The following is a 22,955-nucleotide window of genomic DNA, read 5'->3' on the forward strand; positions in this document are numbered from 1 at the left end:
TGCTCGTTCCACCGAGAAGAAGTTCGAGAAGGTTTTTGGCGCAGAGAGGTCCGCCAGCCATTCCTCCCGGAAGAGTTCCATGCTGGGTCCTTCTGTGCGTTCCGGCAGGCCCAAAATGCGAATGTTGTTGCGTCTGGACCTGCCTTCTCCCTCTTCAACCCGGGCTTCCATTGCTTTCAGACGGGTCAGTGATTGTGTAAGTTGCTGGTGCACCCCGCCTAGGTCGTCTTTCATGCCAGATATTCGTTGTTCTACTTCTCCCGTCCGAGACGAGAGTTTCTGGAGAACATGGCGAAGGAATGAAACTTCAGTGGAGATGGTGTCTATTTTCTGCTCCACCGAGGAACACGAACTGGCGATTGCGGCCATCACATCCTTTAGCGACAGGGACTCATCTGATGGAGGTGGGGTCACCCCCGAGTCCTCCGCGTTCGGTGCTGTGTGTGTGCTCGTGGCGTATTGATCCATGGTGCTTTGCTTCGTGGTTTTCTTGCTTTTTCCTTTGCCAATAGTGTAGTTTTCCCACGAGAGAGTAATCGTAGATACTGGAAGAGCACTTTTCTCTTGTGGTATTGTTCAAGCCTTCACTGGCGGCTGAATTGCCCTTGCTGTGTTGCTTCCGTATTGCAGTTTGGGCGACTGCGACCCCACTGGGCCCAGGAAGATTATGATCGCTCAGAGTCAGGCGTGGAGTTCTGGCTGCTATAGGTGATTGTCGGTAAGGAGCACACCTTTATTGCGGGTCTTCCACCAGCCGTCCTGGCTCGCCGCTCAACCCGCAAGGCGAGTACAGGTCAGTTTCGTCCACCAGCCAGGACTATACTGTAGTGAGAGCGTGTTCAGCGCTGGCTGCGGGCAGTTGTGGCTTATTACCGCCAATGTCCTTATATTGCCTGAGCTGGCGGTACAAGCCGGTATTGCGGCCAGAGATTGCGCCGCTGTGGCACCACAGCTGTCCAGGAGTGCCCTGTGTACTCTTCCCTTCGCGGTCCGTCACATTGGTCTTTGCGCTCCGGTGTTTATGTCGCTGACCTGTGGCAGCACGCCCCCACCACCCCCCAAAAAGAGAGCGCCAAGGAGAGGGTCAGAGCAAGCCGTGATGTACGAGGAATGTTTGACAGCAGAGCAAAAGTTGAGAGTATTTAAGGGAAGCTGGTTGCCCCCTTTTAATGTTTTTCACGGGGGAGTACAGGGGTGGGGTACCACCACCGGATGGGGGAGTAGAAGGGGGGAGAGAGACCGAGGGCCAGCAGGAGGAGTGGAGAAGTTGAAGAGCGATGGTATGCGCCTGTCAAGAAGTTGGAGGTTGGGCTGAGAGCCCTGGGCCACAATAGTGCCATTACGATAGACATTGATGATGCACCTGCATGACGAGAAATGAGCCATGAGCACTTCCCATCGGGTACCACCATTAATGGGAGAGGACGAGAAAGGGGAGAGGACTGAAACCATATAATGTAGGTGTCTGCTATGGACATACCTGGTTTGGAGACCAGGGGTGCCTTCTTAAATGTCTTCCTTCCGGACCTCGAGAGAGGGTGTGTATAGGTGATGGAGAAACAGTTAGAATAGATAGGAGAATTGGCAGAACCATAGGGAAAGATAGGGGGATTAAGGGGTCACAGTGAAGGAGAGGCAGAGAACTGCACTATGCACAAAATGACTCACACAGGGGTCTACCGGCTTGCTTGGATGCATAGCTAGATTTGAACACAGTAAAACAAATCTGTGAACAGTTTAGGGGCACAGCTAGATTCAGGTTGCAGAGATAAAAGTTAGGATGCAACGAGAATCAGTGCACACAGTTAGGGTAGACTGACCTCCGATCTGGCAGTAAGATGGGGGAGGCAGCAGGATGCCTATGAAAGTAGAGGGGGGAGATATAATTGTGAGTACAGTGTTTATAACAGAAGGAGTCAAAACAAAAAGATGCAGAGTTTAATAACACAGTGAAGAGGGTGCAGTCTTCCCCGTGGTGGTTTAGGTGAGGATCCCCAGATGAATGACAAGTGGTGCTGCATGGGAGATCAAAGTCACCAGCATGGATGTTGCAGAGTTAGTGAGCAAGTCCTGAAGAATAGTGTCAAATCAACAGCACTGGCCCTGTCCAAGCAAGGGAACACAAGAAAAATAATTTCTGGTGCACTCCTAGAATTAGATTCGAAATTCAGAGAATGTCTTAATCAATATGAGAGTTTTTAAGGTGCGGGGGACGTAGATTGGTCCTGACACAGAACCACAAATATGCAAAACAACGAAGAAAAGAGGATCCTAGATTGGAATCCTCCCGTCCCCTGCACACTGTTATCTACTGTCATAAGACAGTTAGAGAAGCATTTCAAAGTGTAAAATAATGAAAAAAACAATCATATTGAATGTTTACATACACAATGCTCTTAGAGACAATCTTTTATAAAAGGAGATATTTTTAACGAATACACAATTCTGTTCAATTAAGATAAATATGTGTCCAATATCTATGGCTGACACGTTTCAGAATTTTCTCTCTACTTCTGGAGCCTAATTGGACTGCGAACAAATACAAAAGAAATACTATTTGGATGCTTGTTAACTTTGATATACATCGCACATCTCAAAGATAGTCTGTCGAACACATCTGATATAGGTTAATGATGTATTATCAATCCAATTGCATCAATACCTATTCTAGCATATATATAACAAGGGATGTGGATCCACCCCTCACAAAACATGGATGTGTACGTATCTAAAAAAAGATAGATGTCTAAATGAGGTACAACTCTCGCTTAACTATCCAGCCTGGTGTTCCCACTATTGTAAATATACTTTGTGATGATGCAACTTGCCATCACCATAAGCTGTTATTATACATTGATCTCTATTTTCCACAAGTCGCTTCTCAATAGAATGCCCATCTTTGACGTATATGTGCCGTTTCTTCAAATTACAGTGCATCTTTTCTCTGTGGGTAATCTAAAATTCTCGAAGCTCTACATAGCGCCAAATATTGTGTGAAAAATCCCCTGTGCATGACAATTCAAAAGAAGACCAGTATAAGTTCTATTGTTCAACTCTTGTAAAACAGAATCTTAACATGTATACATACATCTAGAGCCTATTAAACCATGATGGTACTCACCGCCTCCGCAGTACTCTAGCCCCACTGGGTACCTTGTGGAAGAGTCTATCAAAGAGATCCTTGGGCAGTGGTATTCTAAATAGGTAGTTAAAGCATTCATCTTCTGGTGGAAAAAAACTCTGGTCACTGTGAAAGTAACCATGCATAGTCAAAATAAGCTCTTAAATGTGGAGTAGCACAGCAAACAGTGCCTAGTTGGCAGGTGTCAAGTGTCTCACCTTGTGCTTTAATGTGGTCCACACTGGGTCCCCCTGTCTTTCCTTAATCTGCCCAGATGTTCAAAGCGAGAAAGTTTACGTATTCTGTCGAATGGCTGAGAATGTGCGTCAAAGCGCATGTTCAGGCTGCAATGAATATAACACAACAACACTTTCAGTGACTAATCCCTATCCATATATCTATTGATGGATGGTCATTTGCTCCGTGAAAGTAATCTTACCTGGGATTCGGAGTTCTGCAAATTCCCCTCCACAGCGTTCCGATGTCAGTGCTGGTTGCCCCGGTGATGGCTGCAGACGCTAGAGATCGGACACCCACCTTCTAGATTCATAAAGTAAGTTCTCTGACAATGACTGTCAGCAACGAGGGACTACAATTCTAGCTAAGTAATATGGCATCCATCTTGTAGTGGATCCCATGCAGCGTGGACAAAATATATCTCGTAAGAGTATACAAACATTTGTGTATGGAAAATCAAAGTACCAAATAGGTAATTCATTGCAATGTACTATGTACAACTGGTCAAAATAAAAAAAGATCACCAGTGTGTTATGAGGATCGTAAATCCACATCCCTGATGGCATTTTTCATGAATAGTTGACATAAATGACCAGATAATTGTCCACAATACATTTGGAAATATTTATAAATGCTGCATGACAATGGCTTGACATGTATAACCTCTCCATGAGGCACCATTCATTTAACTAATCCCAGTATACATACTTCACAGTGTGCTGCGGTGTCCAGTAGTGATACAATTTCTCCAATCTACTAAAAATGGAAACAGTGTTAATAATGTTGATATCTTGGATACTTTTCACCCATATAAATTCTAGTAATGGTTACAGACTATGTTGCGTGATTAACAAGGTGAAACCAATAGACTCCTAACTTTGCGACTAGATTCCATCCATGCTTCGTGAGGTGAAGTGAATATTAACATGATCCTCAAATGAAACATTTGAGTAAGAACTCGTCATTAAGACCCCTGGGATACAGTGTGTCAAGGTAATTAATCCAGTATTTTTCTCTTCTTGACAGGAGGGACTGGTAATCACCCCTCCCCCCCCGTATATGGGCGTTTCACCACCTCCAAACTTGGAACTTAAATTGGGCTATTGTGTGGTTATTCTCCAAGAAGTATCTTGAAAGTGGTAATTTTACATTCTTGCATCTGATATTCGATTTATGTTCCGTTCATCTGTCTTTGACAGGTCTGCTGGTTTGCCCCACATACATTTTACCACAGGGGCATTTGATGGAATATATAACTCCCGGGGTAAGGCAAGTTGCAAAGTCTCTCAACTTAATTCTTTTTCCCATGTGGGGGTGAGAGATTGAATCTCCTTTAACCACATTGTTGCAATGTGTGCAATTTAAGCACGGAAACTTGCCTTTTTTCTTGTTTTCAGGACAAGTTTTTTATCTTTGGGGTCTTTCAGCACTTACCAGTGTGTCTCTCAGGTTGCGACCACGTTTAAAAGCCATCATTGGTGCTTAGGGAACAATTTATATAGAGTGGTATCACTCTGTAGTATTACCCAAGTTTTTCTGATGGATTTGCTTACTTGGAAGCTTTGGTGGGAACATTTAGAAATATACAGAAGTGGAGTGTCTTCGTTTTTTTTTCTCTAGTTGTAAGCAGATGGTCCTTGCTAACCACGCTGGATATTTGGTTAGCTTCTTCCAACACTTCTTCCGGGTATGACCATGATTCAAATCTCTCCACCAGTTTAGAACATCCCATGTCTAGTCCTGCTGGATCTGAAATGATTCTCTTCAGTTGCAGGATCTGACCATATGGTAAACTCCTCAACATCGACTTCGGATGGAAGCTAGTGTAATGTAAAAGATTATTAGTATCCGTGGGCTTGTGGTAGATGGTAGTGGCAATTGTGCCCCTTTTCATTTCTAGACTAACATCTATGAAGTTCAAAGTGGGCGCTCCTATCTCCATAGTGAATTTAATACTATGATGTACTGAGTTCAAGTAATTAAAAAAAGAGGTTAGTTCTTCTGCAGCCCCACACCAGATGCCAAAAACATCATCTATGAAGTGTTTCCAAATCAACACTTTCGGGGACCAAAACAGGTGATCTAGTAGATACTGTTGTTCGAATTTGTACATGAATGTGTTAGCATATACCGGGGCCATCACTGACCCCATCGATGTTCCAGTCGCTTGAAGGTAGTATTTGTTTTGAAACCTAAAATAGTTGTGCAATATTAATGTAAGGAGTTCTAAGATAAATTGTGGATTACCCCTTGGTTCTGGTGAATTAAGCAGGAGCCACTCTACTGCTTCAATCCCTTCACTGTGTGGGATAGATGTGTAGAGACTACACACATCCATGCTGAATAGGATACAGGCTCCACTTAAGGCTGCGATGTCTTGGAGGCAATTCAGAAAATCAGTAGTATCTCTAAGATACGTGGAAACCTTCTGTATCAGAGGTTGTAATAACCTGTCAACATAGATTGCAACAGGGTCAAAGATGCTATCTGACCCTGCCACTATTGGTCTTAATGGTGGATTGCTTTGGTTCTGATGTATCTTTGGGAGCCCATAAAATACAGGTGTTATCGGGTGTTGATTCACCAAGAATTCACTCGTCTTTACACTAATTCATTCATTGTCACATGCCTCATTAACTGTGCTCTCTATGAGGGCCTTTATCTTGTGTAGTGGATTGCTGTCCATCTTGATTTACGTAGTTTCATCATTCAAGAGTTCCAGACATTTCCTGGTGTAGTCACTGGTGTCCATCACCACACTAGCTCCTCCCTTATCTGTCTGTTTAATTGTACGGTCCTCATCCTTGGATAATGATTCGATATGATCCAGTTGGCAATTCTTTATGTTCAAGGGTGTTGTTCTTTGATAATTAATCCTATTCAGATCCTATTCCGATAACACATTCTTCTCAAACAAGTTGAGAATCAAATTTTGTATGTAGGGATAAAAGTTGCTTTTAGGGCGAAGTTCAAGCCTTTCGTCTCCTGGCTGTGTATACTCCCTGTCTCCCTCAGCTTCAAAGAAGATTCTCAGTCGTAACTTCCTAAGTAGTCTATGGAGTTATATATTCAATTGCCCACTTGTCAGATTCTTACTGGAGATGTAGACCACAAGGTTTTCACTCACGTGTTCTTTCTTTTTTGATTTCTTTTGCCCTCGCCTTGTTTTTCTCTTCATTTGCCTCGCACCCCTAAAAAGCACCAGTGTTGCTTATGTCAGTAGATGGCAGTATTCCCTCTGCTTGTATTGGGTCCCCTATACTACTATTACTGCTGCTATTGCCAGTGTTAGGTGAATTGGGATTGGAAGGTTTCCTTCTATTCTGGTTACAGTGGTGATAGTACTCCTGCCAGCTGTAAACTATATTGTTTAAGTAATCAAAGGTGCCCCTAGTTAAACTTCTGCGTTTCCTCTGTTCAATATCGGTTTTGTACCCTGCAAGTTTGGAGTTAATGTCCTCCAGTAGTAGTGCCAACTTCTGCGTTGATTTTAAATTCAGCCAGTTGGGTCTTAAGTGCGACGATTTCTGTGTCTATTGTGGTCAGAGATTTTGAGTGTACTTCAATCGTGAGCAGAATGAGATCTAAACACTTGTTTAAGATTTGGTCCCACTTTGCCACTAAGTATTTACTTTCACTGCAAAGAGTCGGCCTCGGGTACACCCTCAGACCTCTGGGGATCTTTTTAGATTTGTAGGATTCAACCAGTGTAGTGGCATGTAACATTTGTGTTATATGACGTCTTATTAGTTTCTCAAGCTGAAATATTTGTCTCTTGGGGTTCACTGTACTCTGTAAGGTTTTCTCAGTATCGTTTATAAGCGACAAGATGAGTTTTAGCTTCTTCTGCATCAAAGGCTAATGTGGTGGCATGTTTATCTGTCAATTCATTGATTCGTGAGAATGACATTATTGTCAGTTCAACAGAAGGGAAGGGTGCTACCAAATACGTGTGCCGCACCCACACTGGTGTTAACCAGTGATAAACCAAAAGAAGAAAAAGAATTTCTGGTGCACTCCTAGTATTAGATTCTAAATTCAGAGAATGTCTTAATCAATATGAGAGTTTCTAAGGTGCGAGGGGGTGGAGGGGTAGAATGGTCCTGACACAGAACCACAAATATGCAAAACAATGAAGAAAAGAGTATCCTAGATTGGAACCCTCCCGTCCCCTGCACACTGGTAACTACTGTCCTAAGACGGTTAGAGAAGCATTTCAAAGTGTAAAATAATGAAAAAAAGTTATATTGAATGTTTACATACACAATGCTCTTAGACGATCTGTATATAAAAGGAGACATTTTTAATGAATACAAAATTCTGTTCAACACAGGGCAGGTAAGAAGCCAGGCCATCAAAGGGGGTATAGAGCATAGATGTGTATGTGACAAAGAAGATTGAAGGCTTACCCTTTAGGTAGGATGGTAGTCACGGTGGGGGTGTAGCTAGGAACAGGGGACAGGGCAGGGAGGCCCACAATGCCCTCAAGGCCCGGACAGGGCCAGCCAGGGTAGACCCAGTGCCTTAGGAAGAGGAACTTGCCGGCTCCCCTGGTTGGTCAGAGAGGAAGGCAACTAATCAGGTGGAGCGAGGCTCAGGTTTGCCCACACAGAAGATCAGGCAATGAAAGAAATTGTGCGCGGTTATTTTAGAAAGATAATGAGGCCCTCGAGCTGGAGGCGCATCCGAAATGCAAAATAATGTTGTGAATTCAAAAAGCGATTTCGTCGCACGGCAGATGCATTCGCAGCATCCGTGGCCCAAATGGGCAGTCAACGAGATTTAAATGAACACAAGTTTGGCAGATGGCATCAAGTCAGAAGAGGGTACAGCATGCTCTGCCATTTGCACATACCTTGTGTGAATTCAGTGCAGCAGGAATGGAGGTTGCTGCAAACTCCTCTGCGGCAGCTCTGCTGAAAGGGGGATGAGCAGGTTAAGAGAAGGGGTGGGTGGTAACACCCTTTCCATCTCTGCTTACACCAATATTTCATAACTCGCAATTCACCCCAGGAATGGAACGGGGGGGGGAGGATACTCTGTGGAAGGGGAAACATTGCAACAGGCTGCGGGACATGACCTAAGGCCAGGATATTAAACAGTTCGACCAGTGTAAACAAGACTGAGGCATACAAGAAACTGCAGGATTTAGCTACAAGCAACTGGGAAACTGCTGCCCCAAGATCACCCACCCCGTTTGAGAAGTTTATCATATAATGGCTATTTTTACAAAATTGAAATTAAGAATGAAGGGAGGAAATGTTACAACAAATATGTGGCAATGTTCAATGAGTCACCTTCCTCTTTTTTCAAAGAATTGATTGTAGATGTTTTTTGTTGAGTTAATGACATGGTTCTTTTTAATCGTGGTTTTATGAAGATTTATGTGGGTTTTTTCTCTTCCTTTCTTTGTACATTTTTGTGTAAGGTATGATTTGTACCATAAACAAAATAACAACTACAAAAAAATGTGTTAGAATGAATGGCAAATGTGTGTTAAACTTAGATTTGTTTAATCAAATACTCTTTGTATAGAACAGATTTTATTTATTTACATGCAGCTTTTCTTAACTATAACACTGTAACAAGCCTCTTAGAGATTTAGCACAGTTGTTTAAAATTTTAAACATATGTGCAGAAAAGATTATTCAGCAGGAAGAATTTGTGGAGCCCACAATGGAAATTGTTAAATTATGCGGGTGAGTATATTTGTTTGTTCCATTTGTTTCTTTCATAGTTTTCATCACCAAGCAGCCACTTACGGCTGCTGAGAGTCTTAGGGTGGTCGAAGGAGGCGCACAGGATATCTGGTTCTAGTTCTGGGGCTGAGTCCATAGACAGAGGTCAGTTTTCAACAGTTTTCTGGACTTCATTTGCTTTGGTTTCATGCAGAGTTGTGTAGGCAGTGGGTTTCAGAGTGCAAAACCTTTTGAAGTCTATGGTTCTTTATACAAAATGCTTTATAATTGGGCTGACGGTCACATCAGACTTTTGTAGGCCGCTCATAGCTGCCTGATTAGCAGGTATTGAAGAAGCCCTCTTATCACTGGCAGCCAGTACATTGACTGCATCTTCTGTAAGATGTTTTAATGCTTGAGGCCGAAGATAAGACGGAAGTCCTAGTTCTGGCCTTTCTGCTGCTGATTTTGGTATTTGATTGGGAGTGCCAAATATATTTGCAATAGCAGGGTTTAGACGTTACTACTTCAATGGCCAGCACAATCTTCTGTAGTAAAGACAAGAAAATAATTACCTACAGGCAATGCATATGAACAAAGGCTGACCTGGCATCTGTGGTGATTTTGTGTTTGTATGAAAGATAAGTTTCAAATGTGACTCAGGGATTCCACCCTTCTGCCTTCACGGTTCTAGAGGAGACCAATGCTACTGTAAGTGACAGAGGGACCATCACCATGATTGCTGGCCTTTGTGGTCTTACGGCAAAGTCCTCTGTTATTCATTTTTGGAATAGAGAAACTGATTTGCGACAGGTGTGCTGCTTCAGTGACTTTTTGTTTGTGAAAACTAATTTGTTGGCTACTTATCAACTGGTAGATTCAGGTAGATGTTGAAAAAGTCCAGTAATAGTGTTCACCTCCTATGGTACGGCAAAGGGAATAACAGATATGTCATGAAGTCTGCCAGTTTCACCTGGTCTGTGCAGTTGGATATGACAGGGTAGAGCCAGAGTTTAGCACAGTGCCTTCAATTTTAAAGGTCTTTGTCAGACTATGGGGATGGTATTGTCTATATTGTCTTAGTCAAAGGAGAACCAAAGGTGCACAGCCTGGTCCTCTGATAGAGAGCAGTTCTCTGCAGACCTGATACTTTAAGTGCTGCATCTTGCCCAGAAGCCTTTTTTGAATGTCACAGAGGAACCTGTTATTCAGTATGATGTAGGTGTGTTTTGTGAGGTGACTGCTGTCTTTTTATATCTGTATTTCTTGAATTTTACAACGTTTACAGAAATGTTGCTAGATTATTTTTAAGGTAAGGTGGAGCCGAATAGAAACCAGGCACCAAGCCCCCCATCCTGTGTCCCAAGTCGACTAAATCAAAGTAACATTTAACATGGAGAACCGTTATTCGAAAAAAGAAAGAACACAATGAATTTAACCAGTTTTTCCTTGCTACCGTACCAAGTCAAAAACAGAACAAATATAAATTACACCGTGTTGTGTCTCTTAGAAATTAGTGACATCCCGTGTCTTTATAAGACTACTTGTACAACATTTTGCTTCAACATCCAATCCCTTTTTCTAACGTACTAAAAATGCACATGTTCATGTTCTCAATCTAATCAAGTGTATAATCATGGGGGCATTAAATTGGACAGAAAGGTTATCAAGTCAAAAAACGCCATTCTAAATTGTGTATCACCACACACTCCATTAAGTGCACCTGATTGTTGCAGCCCCATTCCGCTGTTAACCCTTTAACAACATGTGTAATCCCTACCTCTGATGTCGGTACAGAATGAACCTTCCATTTTTTTTCTTTCTGTGACACAATGCCAGAGGAAACAGCCAGGGTTCCACTGCCAGTGTGAGCACTGTATACCTTTCAAGATACTTAAAATTTAGTTATGCCCACAAATTTCCACCTCGTATGAAAGAAACGTTCATCCAACCCACAGTGCGGACAGTGCTATAACCGTGTGTTAATTTACCTTGTTGCATAAAAATATTTTACTTACTTATTCACCTGTTCAACCTGTCTTTTCAGTTTAGTGGTTCTTGACTGTGTGTAAGCAGGAGGACAGGATCATTTATGCATGGATGTGCACTATTAGATGAATATTAGCAAAACTATGATCGAAACCGATTGTTCTGAAAATATCTGCAGTATTGACCAGCGGTGATAACTACCCTTTTTAGGAGATTTTGGATCCCACCAGGTCTTAAATTATTTTGGGATTATATACCCCTTTTTTGAGTGCAGCACAGGGTTACCGGCTGGCAACGTCCGGTGTCTGTTTTTTGTTGTATAGTTCTGGATCTCGAGTGGCCTCGAGATTCTCCCAGCTGCACCAGAAGTGAAATTAACTATTCTATATACAATACTAAGGAGTTCTCCGGTTCATATTTACCCCAATAAAATCTGATTTTTTTCGGTTAGTGCCTCCCACCTCACAATTGTCTATTTCTCTTTGGCATTGAGACAGTGTCCTATATGATCCTGCATCCAATCAATCCTTTCCTGACAAACAAAAGAAGTACTGTTCCAGAGTTTATAATTCATAACATTGTTAAACCAAACTCATTTGACAAATATAGTCAATTTTGTATTTATTCAATACAATCGGATGTTGCAAATCAGTAGTTACGCAACAGTGTAAAATGAGATACTTAGGAATCCTGTGTGAAACCTAACACGTCTATATCAGGTTGATGGGTGACCCTTTAACCAAACCTGGAATCTAGAAGACACTTTATGGAGAAAGAACACACTATGTAAAGTGATCATCCATGAGACTGGCTTCATGTGCTAAATGCTGTGTTTTGTAAATAAGTGGTGTTGAGAGAGAAAAAGACTTTTCCAATCTACAAGGGGAAACGGTTGTGTCAGTACCATTTGTTTTTATGCATTTGTTGTATTGTAGTATTTGTCTACTTTTTTGTAGTGTTAAATTGCTGTCCCAATCATATTATTATATCCCTCTCATCTGTTTGTTTTTGTTGGCTGCAGTTTGAATCCCTTAAATGGACAGGCACCCTTGAATATATTAGGCTTTGGGCTCTGATTCACATTAGGGTATGGGGAGGACTTCTCTAGGGGTAGGGAAGGAAGTCTAGAACTGCCTTCAAGAGAACCACAACTCATTCTGATGTATCTGCTGGAAGACAAATATTTTCATTGCAACCTCCCTCAGTAAAATTGGCAAGTCTCAAAAACTCACTGTTTGCCTCACAGGGAAAGGTTTACAGCTAATCTACAACAGTTGAACTTGGAATAGTTGGCCCTCCAACCTAAAAACAATCCCACAAAACCTAATTTCTGACACCTCACTGTTCATTATGAACCATCTCAAGAGTTGAATTTCCAATTGACTTGAATAAATGCGTTTTACAAAATCTGTATTTAGTTATGGTATTAATTACTTACATCTTTATAATTAAGGAATGTTAAAATGTGTAATAATCTGAATTATGACACCCAACTCAATTACTTATTAGTGTTATTCCTGATATTCCATTTCTAACAGGCTGCCATTTTTAAGAGAGAAATCATCTGATGAAGCAAAGTATGCTCACGTTGTTTCTGATTCAATTTCACAATTAGGTAAGACTTTTGTTAATGTTACAACATGATATAACAGTTTTACAAAGGCAAATCAAATGTGCTTGATAGAATAACAAAATTCAACTGCATACTGTATTGCTGTGTAGAATACCATATACCAAACTGAATACATTTTGTGTCACCTCATTCTGGAATTTATCAAATCAAACCATCTATATTTATCATAGTACATCTGGTCTGATTCAACAAAACACATGTAATTATCCTCCATAATCTCAGATTTAACCATTTTTATAAGTAAAAAAAATGGAAAGATGACACTATGAAATTATAGAATGTAAGACATTTCCTCCTTGGCTACAGAGCTTCAAACTCCGGTCCCAAGCGTGACTGTAAAATGGCATCAGAGGGACCCTGGGGCTGAGGAGCTCTATCATGCTAACCCCTTAGGGTGTATATGGAGGATGCCCCAGGGCCACTCCCCCTTTCCCAGACTCAAGCGCAAGGATTATAATATTCACTGTTTTACATAGAATGAGTCATACTTGTACAGTACTGGAGAACTCTGTGATCTGTGGCATATCAAAATTGTAAAACTGGTTCAGAGTTACTTTCAGGGAGATTGTGCCACGTGAATGAAGATTCTGACCATGCCCCAAACCGCTTTCAGGGAGACCAAGTCTGTACACGGTTTGCAGCTGCCCCATGACTGCACTTTTATTCCCACAACAGCCTCACTCCAGTATATGAGCAGAGAACGGCAAACCACTACCCATAATAAAATGGGGAAGACTATAAATACCTGCACTCAGGACTTACCATGATGTAGTCGGGGCTTCCATGCCCAGGTCGTCTGACCCCAAGATCATGGACCATCAATTTAAGATATTAGTCTGCAGTCACATGGGCCAACTATGAACCTTCCAGACCTTAGTGGCTACTCCAGGAGAAGAGTCGGGACAAGCAGCCCTCATCCAATCACAAAACAAGCACACAATTAGCCCACAGGATTGTCCCTTGGGCACCATTTTCTACTTTTATAGAGGCTGTGATGCACTATGCCGTCATGATCTTGTGAAAGAACTGCTCTCAGGCCAGTATGCCAAGCGTCTGTTTGTAGGATGAATTCCCAGTTGAAGTCTGGCACCTTCAACACAGGCTCGCTACACACAATGTGTTTAAGTTTGTCAAAGCACAACTCTCGCCATTTAACTCTCTAGAATTCAGCATTTTTGAGTGTATCAGTGGCCAAGGATGTAATGGATGAGCAATTCGGGATACAATATCTGTAATATCCTACTAAACCCAAAAAGCTCTCAGATCTCTCTTCGTCTTGGGACTTGGGGTTTCTGTAACTGTTTTGACCATCTCAGTCTGGGGCTGGACCAGCCCTTTTCCTACAATAAATCAAAGATTCTTGACAGCTGATCTAGCTAAATGGCGTTTCTCTCTTCTAAATACAGGTGATAAACATGTAGTGTTATCTTGGATCGACCATGGGAAATCAATTCTTTTATAGATCTCCATCAATCCACTTTGGCACCTCTGACGGCTGTGCTCCATGCTGGGAATCATTTGGTGTCCAATGCAAAACAATTCGATCACGTTACACTGGCAGGAATTCTACTTAAGTTAATATGTATTGCTTACAAAGCGGTCAACCAAAAAGGCCTTTCTTATCTTGCTGATAAATTGAAGATCTTTGGGGGTGCAAGAGGATTACAGAGGCATGACTTACTATGCTTGCGAGTCCCTCATTTAAAATCTGCTTTCGCTGCCAAACACTCCATTTCTGGTGCTTCAGTGATGTCCTGGAATAGCTTGCCCCTGACATTCATATGATTGCTGATTACCTTAAGTTTTGGAAATCACTGAAATCGTGATTATGTAACGCTGTATTTAAATAGTTGTTCTGATTGAGAGCTTAATGTATTCAGTTGCCCCCTCTGTAGAATGTTAGCAATTTTTTATCACAAAGTTTTATTGATAGTTTTAGCTTTTTGACTAGACTTGGTTTCCGCTTTTTATTATGCTTGTTTTTATGTGTGTTTTTTTAATGTATTTGTACAGATGTGGTATTGTCTGTTTTTATGATTATTTATATACAGCCTGTACAGCGCTCTGAGGCATTTGTGCCACGTTCATGCTTTATAAAAATGTTAAATAAGACTACTTACCTTGTCTTCCCTTCCCTGAACACATTGTCTCAAACTCTTAAATGACTCATCACCAGCTAGGTTTCTTTCTGCTCATCTTTTCTGTTTCTCTGTGCTGCCTACGTTGGATGAGGAAGTTTCATGGAAAGGAGTATCTTTCATCTAAAACAAATCATTACAAATGGACATTCACAGAGTTCTATTTTAAGGTGCTTAATTTGCTTGGTCAGGATGGGTTTTTAATCTGCCCCCACTTCCCTCCAGTGTAAAATATTCTCTGTAAGGTTCTTGTTTGCTCCCTGAAGTATTGTCCTGGGTACCCTTTTGGGTTTATCTTCTGCATGGGGTGAGTTACAGGCCACTCTCCTTGCGTGTCTTTCATTTTGTATGGGTTACGGTCTCCACCTTTATTTACCCTGCCCTTTCCATCATCCGAGCTTCAGCCTTTGCTTTCCCTGCATTTTCCTTAGACAATGTTTTGACTCTTCCCTCCTGTGCCTATTCCTTGTCCAGAGTTTCAGGCTTTTCTCTGTATTTTTTCCATCGCCAGAGCTTTCGATTTTGCTCTATAAACCGGGGCTTCCGTTGTGTCTCCTTCCACTCTTGGGCCTTTTTTCTTCCTGCCTTCGGTTTGGCCACATGCTGTCTGTTCGCAGGGCATAGCCTCTTTTTTTTCTTCTCTGGGTATAATGTTCACTGCTCATCTCCTCTTGGGGGTAGGTTTTCCTTCTCACACTCCTACTTTTGGTCATCTCATTCCACTTTCTGAGTTTTCTTTTACTTCACCATCCTTCACTGTCATGGTTTTCTCATTCACTCTACCTTTCTCCACTCTCCATGTTTTAAATGGTATGCCAACCTCACTCCTCCCATAGTTCCTCCTCCACTCCACAGTCCTTGCTTTTTTATCGAGCAGTTCTCTTGCTCTCCAGTATTGCAACTTACCAGCTCTGAACTCCAAAACTACCTTTCACTGCTGCCCTCAGAGCTTTCTTTGGGGATTAGAATAGCTTCTCCCTGAGTGGCTGGAAAGGTTAGATGTCCTCTCTGAGCATTCTCAGTAGCATGTATTCCTGAGTTTGAAGCCTATATATAGGTCAACAGCCATTATTTAGGATTTATTTATTTATTTTTTTAGTTTATTTTGGACTGTTTTTCTTAGGAATTATCCTAAGAAAATTTATCAAAATGGTCGATTTCCGTAATTTCAAACTTCTTACTATTGTGCCATTTCAGAGGTTTCCTGGGTACATAGTCGCCTCTTAAAACCACAGTCATATTGTTTGTTTCCAGATGTCATTTAGGTAGACGGATGTTCCTCTTTGATTTGTCGAAATATTGCATCAATTTGGTTTACCAACGCTATCGTCCATCTTGTGGTTTCACCAGATATCAAGCGATTCCATAGGTTGTTTTCACATATCATCCAGGGATTTTCGATCAAGGGTAGTAGGTGAACTAGTCCGTGTTTCTTGATTTTTGGGCAGTTTATTGACAGGTGTTTCAGAGTTTCTGTCACCTCCGTCGATTTGCACAAACGGCATTCTTTTTTTTCAGACGCACCTCTGATGCATAACATTTCTTGAGTTAGGAGCAGGTTTAATCTAGCTTTCATAAACAAAGTTCTTTTTCTTTTTTCAGGAAATTTGACGCAATATTTCAGCGGAGATTTCACTTTGTTGTAAGTAGCTGGGAGATGTGATAGAAGTTTATTCTCTGCTGCTGCGTCTAGTGTGTTGATCCAGTCCATGGTTATCATTTTTTGTTTTATTCGTTCTGGGTTATCGATCAGTTCTTTTTCTGTGCAAGTTATTTCCTCCAGTTTCTCTTTTCTCTTTTCCACCCATCTGTTCAGTGCTGCACATTTTCCACTTTCTATTTCCTCCTTTATGATTTTGAGGGCTGGTAGCGAGTCGGGCAGAATTACTTTCCGAAAAAAGCTCATAGCGCTTTGCTCCACCATGGATGCCAGGGATACAAGACCAAGCTCTCTTCGGATTGCCGCCATAACAGTGGATTTGGGGAGTCCCAGCACTGCCTTCCATATCAGTCGTTCCAGTTTTGTCCAAATTGATCAAGGAATGCATAGAGAGACTTCTGTTCCATATGCTAGAACTGGGACCGCTTTTCCTTTGTAGAAGTTTATTGCAGACATTAGGGGGAACTTGCCATACTTTCTATCGATCACTTTCATTTGTGATGTCAGCCTTTTAGCCTTTTCCCACAGCGTCTTTTGCATGGCTATGTCAGTTCCTGAGCTGTCAATTTTGACCCCTAGGTATTTGATGTTTTCAACCGTTTCAATTTTGTCGTTTTCAAGGTACCAAACCATTTTTTTAGTTTTTTTATTTGTTGCTTTCTCGATTGACAAAACTTTGGATTTGTTTTTGTTGATTTCTAGGTGGTTAGTGTGGATGTATTTAGCTAGGTTTGACAATGTGCGCTGTAGTCCGACTTTGGTTTGATCGATAAGGATCACATTGTCTGCGTATAATAGTCTGGGGATGAAAGTTTTGCCCAGTTTTGGCGGGAAGCTCCTTATTTCGGCTTCTGAGGCTTGCAGGTCGCTGAAGAAGGCAATAAACAAAGCTGGGGCTAGGGCATCCCTGTTTGACCCCTCTGCAAATCTTGATCTCTTCGGAGAGCGTACCGTGTTGACTTAATTTCACTCTTATGGTGTTGTTCGAGTGTAATGCTTTGATAGGCTCAAGTATCGATTGTGGGCAGTTCCAGAGTAGTAGTTTCTCCCAGAGCATGTTTCTGTCGATTTTGTCAAAGGCTTTAGATAAATCTACAAAGGCTAGATGTACCTTTTGGGGCCCCTTCCTTCACCTTGGCTTTTAAAATGTTAAGTATCATGATGTTAATTGTAGTGCTTCCATTTTTCTGGAAACCTGTTTGCAGGTTATCTTTTGAGGGTCTGTTTTTCTCCCATTTTCTAAGATGGTCCAACAGTAGAGATGCATATAATTTGCCTATGATATCGAGCAAGGAGATAGGTCTGTAATTTTCTATCTTTTTTATAGATTGGTACGATCACCGCTTTCAGCCATGACTCCGGGGATCTGTTGTTTAGCCTCACATTCTGCAAAAATTCCGCTAATTACGTTCGACCACTCATTTGGAAATTGTTTGAGTTCCATGTTAGTCAGACCGTCGGGCCAGGGGGCTCTTGATGTTTTCAGTTTCTTAATTTTGTCTGCGATGTCTTCCGGGTTAGATAGATTCGCCCAGGTTGAAATTGGGTTTTTCCCCCTTCGCTACTTGTGCAACCTTCAGGTCTTCGAATTCTTTCGTTAGGTACAATGTCCATTTTTCTTCCGCAACTGCGTTGATCATCGGCGCGGTCTGCTTCGCAGATGTTGTTTTTATTAGAGACCAGAATTCGCTAGATTTTTTGTACGAAAGTCTCTTCATCATCTCCTCTGCGTCCAGTTGGTATTGTGTCGCCCGTTGTTTTAGCCAGTTGCGGTACCTTTTTGTCTCCTGGTGCCACTTTGCCCAACCATCGATGGTGTTTGTTTTTTTAGCCGTTTTCTTCAGGCGTCGTCCCATTTTTCTCTGTTAAACCACCTCTTTGTTAAAGGCATGTTTTGGGTAGGTCACGGAGGCATCATTTTTTTTAATTGTTTTTTTGTTGGGGGCTAACAGCGGTATGTAGTCTGGTCTTTCGTCTATTTTGTTTAGTTTGTTGGTCTGAATTTTTTGGTCCCAATCGTTTTTAATTTTCAGAATGTTCGCTTTCGTTAGTCTCAGTCGTGTTTGTTGACTGTTTGTCTCCGTTATTGGGAGATACCTGGATTTTGTAGGTCTCCAACCCTGCCAGTTGCACGACAACAGGTTGTGATCGCTGTTCAGCGTTCTTTCCACTCTAAAAGTTTTTATCGCTTGCGTTAAGCCTGAGGAAATGCTTATGTAGTCTAAGGTGGCGCTTGAGGATCCACATTCCCATGTAGGTAAGCTAGTTTGGTTGGGGAACAGCATGTCTAAGTTTTGTAAATTTCTTGCAGCAATGAGGTCGTTCCAGGCCTTCCCATGCTCTCTTGTTTGATCAGATGTTAAAGGTCGCCGGTTGTCGGATGGATTTGTCTGTTTTTGATTGCTACAGTTTGCGTTGAGGTCCCCGCAGATTATGATTTTGATGTCTTCGAAATCTTCGTAGAGTTGGTCAATCGTTGACCTCATACTAACGCAAAATGTTTTCATTCACATACGCTGGGGGTTCCAGTAGCAAGTGACTATAGCTAACACATTTGGATTTTCTCCTTTTTTTGGTTCCTGTTCGGCCCATGATGACACCACTACTAGCAGTTCGTAGGCTTCTTTCCACTTTCTCGGCTCTGTTAAACCACAACCTGTTTTTATCGCGATTAGTCGGCCAGATGACTCATTGTGGGTTGGGGGTTCTTTTCTGCCCCTGTGCCCCTGTTAATTCTAAGCTCTGGTTCTGTCGTTGGTCATCCTGTGGGCCATGTGTGATGATCTGATGGAGGCAGGGTGAATCAGGGCTCACCTCTCACCCCGCCTTTCCTACTACTGGCGGAGGGTGGAGAGTCCCGATGACCGGGAATTCGTCCTCTTCAGGTGTGACGATCGGTGTCGTGCGCCCTTCTGTCTCTGTGTTCGCCCGTGACTTCGGACGGAAGGAGTTTTCCTGGATCGGTATCTCCGCTTCATTCCCAACCGGTTGCCGCCCCTCCTCTCTGCTTGCAGTCCGCCCTGTCCTATGCGGGAGCCGACCTCCGTCCGCTCCTGCTACGGGTACTCCTGCCACGAGGGCTTCGAGCTGACTGCTTGCTGATACAGGGGGTGCCGAGGGCAGTCCCTCGATTGTCATCTTTTCGCCGGCGGTACTCACCGACCCATTTCGTCCCGGGATGTCGGCCTTGGACACGGCACTGTACACGGCGGGGAGGGGTAGGTTGCTCGCTTCACCCTCTCTTCCCTCGAGCAAGGCTAGCCGCACCTCCTGTTCCCGCGAGGGTCAGCAAAGTCGGCGGTGGGAGCGGCGTCAAAGGCGGTGTCGACAGAGCTGGTCCTGCTGCCGCCGATGCTTCTGGTACCATCTCGGCGGAAGCCCCGATAAGGTCTGTTTCTCCTTTTGTGTTTTCGTTGTTTTTGAGATTAGGCGAGTTTGTGCCGCTCAATTCTTTGTTATGCTGAAGCGCGGTTCGGCTCGATCCTGAGCCCGGCAAATTCCTTCCTCCTTTGCTATTGAAAGAGCGCGTCTCTTCCACCTCGCTGACGGGTTGTGGAGTGGACAGGCAGGGGGGAGGGGGATCTGTTGCACAGGGAAGACGTGTTTGGCACGTTTTGGTTTTTTATGAGTTCTCCCCTTTGGGCATACTTCGGGCTCCATATGGGTTCTACTGCGGGTCTGCAGCGGACTGCTGCAGACTGCTCCTTCACCTCTGCTCCCAGCTCCGCTCACCGCTTCGCGGTGTGTTTGGGTTTTTAACTGCTGCTTCCTGTAACAATGATGAGGACTGGCTGCACACTGCACACTGCTCCTTCACCTCTGCTCCCAGATTTAATTTTTATGAGCTGGTGTGAGGTTTGAGAGGAAGCTGATTGGGATCAAATATAGGACAACAAATGTGTTGCCTCAATACCTCTTTACTGGGGTAAATACACAGGGGACAGCCAACCTCTTCCCTTGGGCTAAAAGGTGCATACATGTAACATACATATATTGTGAGGGGTCAGAAATATGAGGCAGACAACTTGGTAAAGGTTTTTCATAAAATGCCATTTTATTAAGTTAAGAGTTTGACAAACGCGTCACTTTCCCTAATCTAAAGAGGACTTCTCTGCCTATCAAAATAACTAAAGGAAAACACTCTAAAACAAAAAAAGAATCTGTCCCTCACACTTATACACACATCAAACTCAGGAATATCAGAAATGACCGTTATATTCAACATAAATCTAATAACTGTGTATCCTTGTAGACTGGGTAGGATCCCCTTCCCTGGAGTCAAAGCAGGATTCTCAATCAAATGTACAAATAAGAAAGTTCCTTGTTGTAGCCAAGTCATGATCATCAAGTCCGTATTACTTTACAAGTGTTTTACTTGGACTTCAACAAAGGTTTAACCAAACAAAAAGTACTTTTCTCTTCACATGTAGAGACAAAGGTTCAACACAGCTTCTTCTCCATAAGGAAACCAAAATACGTTTCACAATTCTTCTGCATCAATAACAATGTTTTGTCGGGGTGATTCTGCAACAATTTAGTGAACACTCTAGTGGCCTTCCCACGTTTCCTTCTTTGCAACATTTAACCCCAATGCACTACTTCAATGATTTCTTCCTGGTCCACTAACCTGCCAGGACTACCACTAAAAGGTCCCTATCTTGGTATACTCGCCTGCCAGGTCAATAAAAACTCCTAAAACTACTGCAAGTACTCTATGGTGTGTTCACTTCAAAACCTTTTTAAGAACTTTCAACAACATCAATACTCCCAACTTCTTTTAGGAAAACATGTCACACATTGGTGCTGTTTGTTCAGCTCTTGTCTTTGCCACAGTGTCAGGTCCAGTTGAATCTTCCTGTGGGAGTGATGCTGGCCCACAAGACCCCTCAAGTCTGCCCGCTAAATAGTCTCAGAACTGATATAACTCCCTAGCTGGCAAACCCAATGGGAAAGGGGAAAGTGGATAAAATAAAAACGCAGATCTTCTTTGGCACCTCTGACGCCCTCAAGAACTGGACTGGATTTCAGCACCTTGTAAGTATTTAAAAAGTAAGTACAACTGATTGCTAACTGTGCAGTCACATTTACTCAAAAATTCCCATTAAACAAACCACCACCTTCCACTATACCTGCTGCCTATGCTCTTTAGCTGATAGGCTTTTGTATGCACTTGTTTGTCTGTTGCTGTTTAAACTTGAAAGTCTTTTCTTCTTTTGAATTCCTAAATCAAGCACTCTCTTATGTTACAAAGGCTTCCAGAATTCTCTCTGCCTCATTGTGCTGATCACTTAAACTCACTTCAGAGATTGTTTGAAATAACTGATGCTGTTTGCGATTTATTGGCCTTAACCTCTTTTCATTTGGATTGGTATTTCTTTCAACCTTTACACCAACTGCGGTTTTAGCTGCAAATGTTTATTCAGATCAATCATAATACCTTAGCTACTTCAATTTGTCTCCTCTTGTCGCTGCTGAAAATGCTGTTTCTAAATTGAATGATCTTCATGGCAAGCTGAATTCCTCTTACTGAAGCGCCGCTCGAAATACACGCAGTTACTGGTGATTTTGAATTGTTTGCCTGAGAACGACACGACACCCGCGGCACGCTTGTCACGCTGATAGGTTCTTTCCTCTAACGGTGTTAGACGGGATACGTGTAGAGGATTAATCCATACAAGAATATGCGATTCGACGAAAAATACTGTTAGTAAAACCTTGGGTAGTATTTAAGATTAAAGTCACAGAAACCCTGTACCGCGGATCGCTCAAAAACGCGACATAACAAAACAGATTCACTCTTCTTACTGCGCTTGCATACGCACTCACAAATGCCTGCCGACTTCGCCTGCAAGTACCTAAACTTTACTGAATTTTGAAAGTTGCGCACATGCTTTTACCAATAATGTACTTACACTGTTCAAGACTACTTAAATTCAGATTCAGCTGTGCAATCAACTCAACTTAAATTACTTCAGTTTCAAATAATCACTGAGCTTGCTTCTTCTTTGATCTGTTTCTTCTTCTTCTAGCTGCTTGCACAGTGCAGTGGGTTTCTGTAGTTTCAGTCTGATCCAGCTTCAGAATTACTGAATTCCTTAGAAAATATTAAACTTATTTACAGAGCTAAAGTAACTGCACCTGCTTCTTGGAAAACTAGAATGAAAGGCAGTTTAGAACTCCTTTCGGAATTCCAGAATACCTCACAATCAAACATAGCCAATCACTGCTGCAGAGCCTGACCTCCATCTTGCCCTGAGGAAACAAAGGCTTCCTGAAAGTCTCATTAAGGAAGATTATCTCTGAAGTCAAATCTAAGAAGAAGCAAGACTAAAACCCAAATCCCAACACAGATGCTAGATAACTACTGATAGCTACTCCCACGCCTCGAGTTAAAATGTTTAAGTAAAACCCTGCAGTGTGGAAGCCTAAAAGTCTTTAGTGTGTAGTAAAATGGGGGAACCTGCCCATGCACCGTGGGACCCTGACACACAGGCAATGC

The 22,955-nt window shown here is 42.4% G+C and overlaps 1 protein-coding gene across 1 annotated transcript in view; it reads left to right on the top strand.

Moving 5' to 3' along the window:
- The window catches only part of CFAP69 (cilia and flagella associated protein 69), a 1,486,345-nt gene that overhangs the window by 323,107 nt on the left and 1,140,283 nt on the right, over nt 1–22,955 (top strand). Inside the window, exons 4-5 of the mRNA XM_069648365.1 lie at nt 8,948–9,057; nt 12,564–12,640. Coding sequence (XP_069504466.1) covers nt 8,948–9,057; nt 12,564–12,640 — 187 coding nt within the window. The remainder of the gene's footprint in view (nt 1–8,947; nt 9,058–12,563; nt 12,641–22,955) is intronic.

The sequence above is a fragment of the Ambystoma mexicanum genome, chromosome 2q (assembly GCF_040938575.1).
Source record: "Ambystoma mexicanum isolate Mex_15411 chromosome 2q, UKY_AmexF1_1, whole genome shotgun sequence".
In the NCBI taxonomy this organism is placed as follows: Eukaryota; Metazoa; Chordata; class Amphibia; order Caudata; family Ambystomatidae; genus Ambystoma; species Ambystoma mexicanum.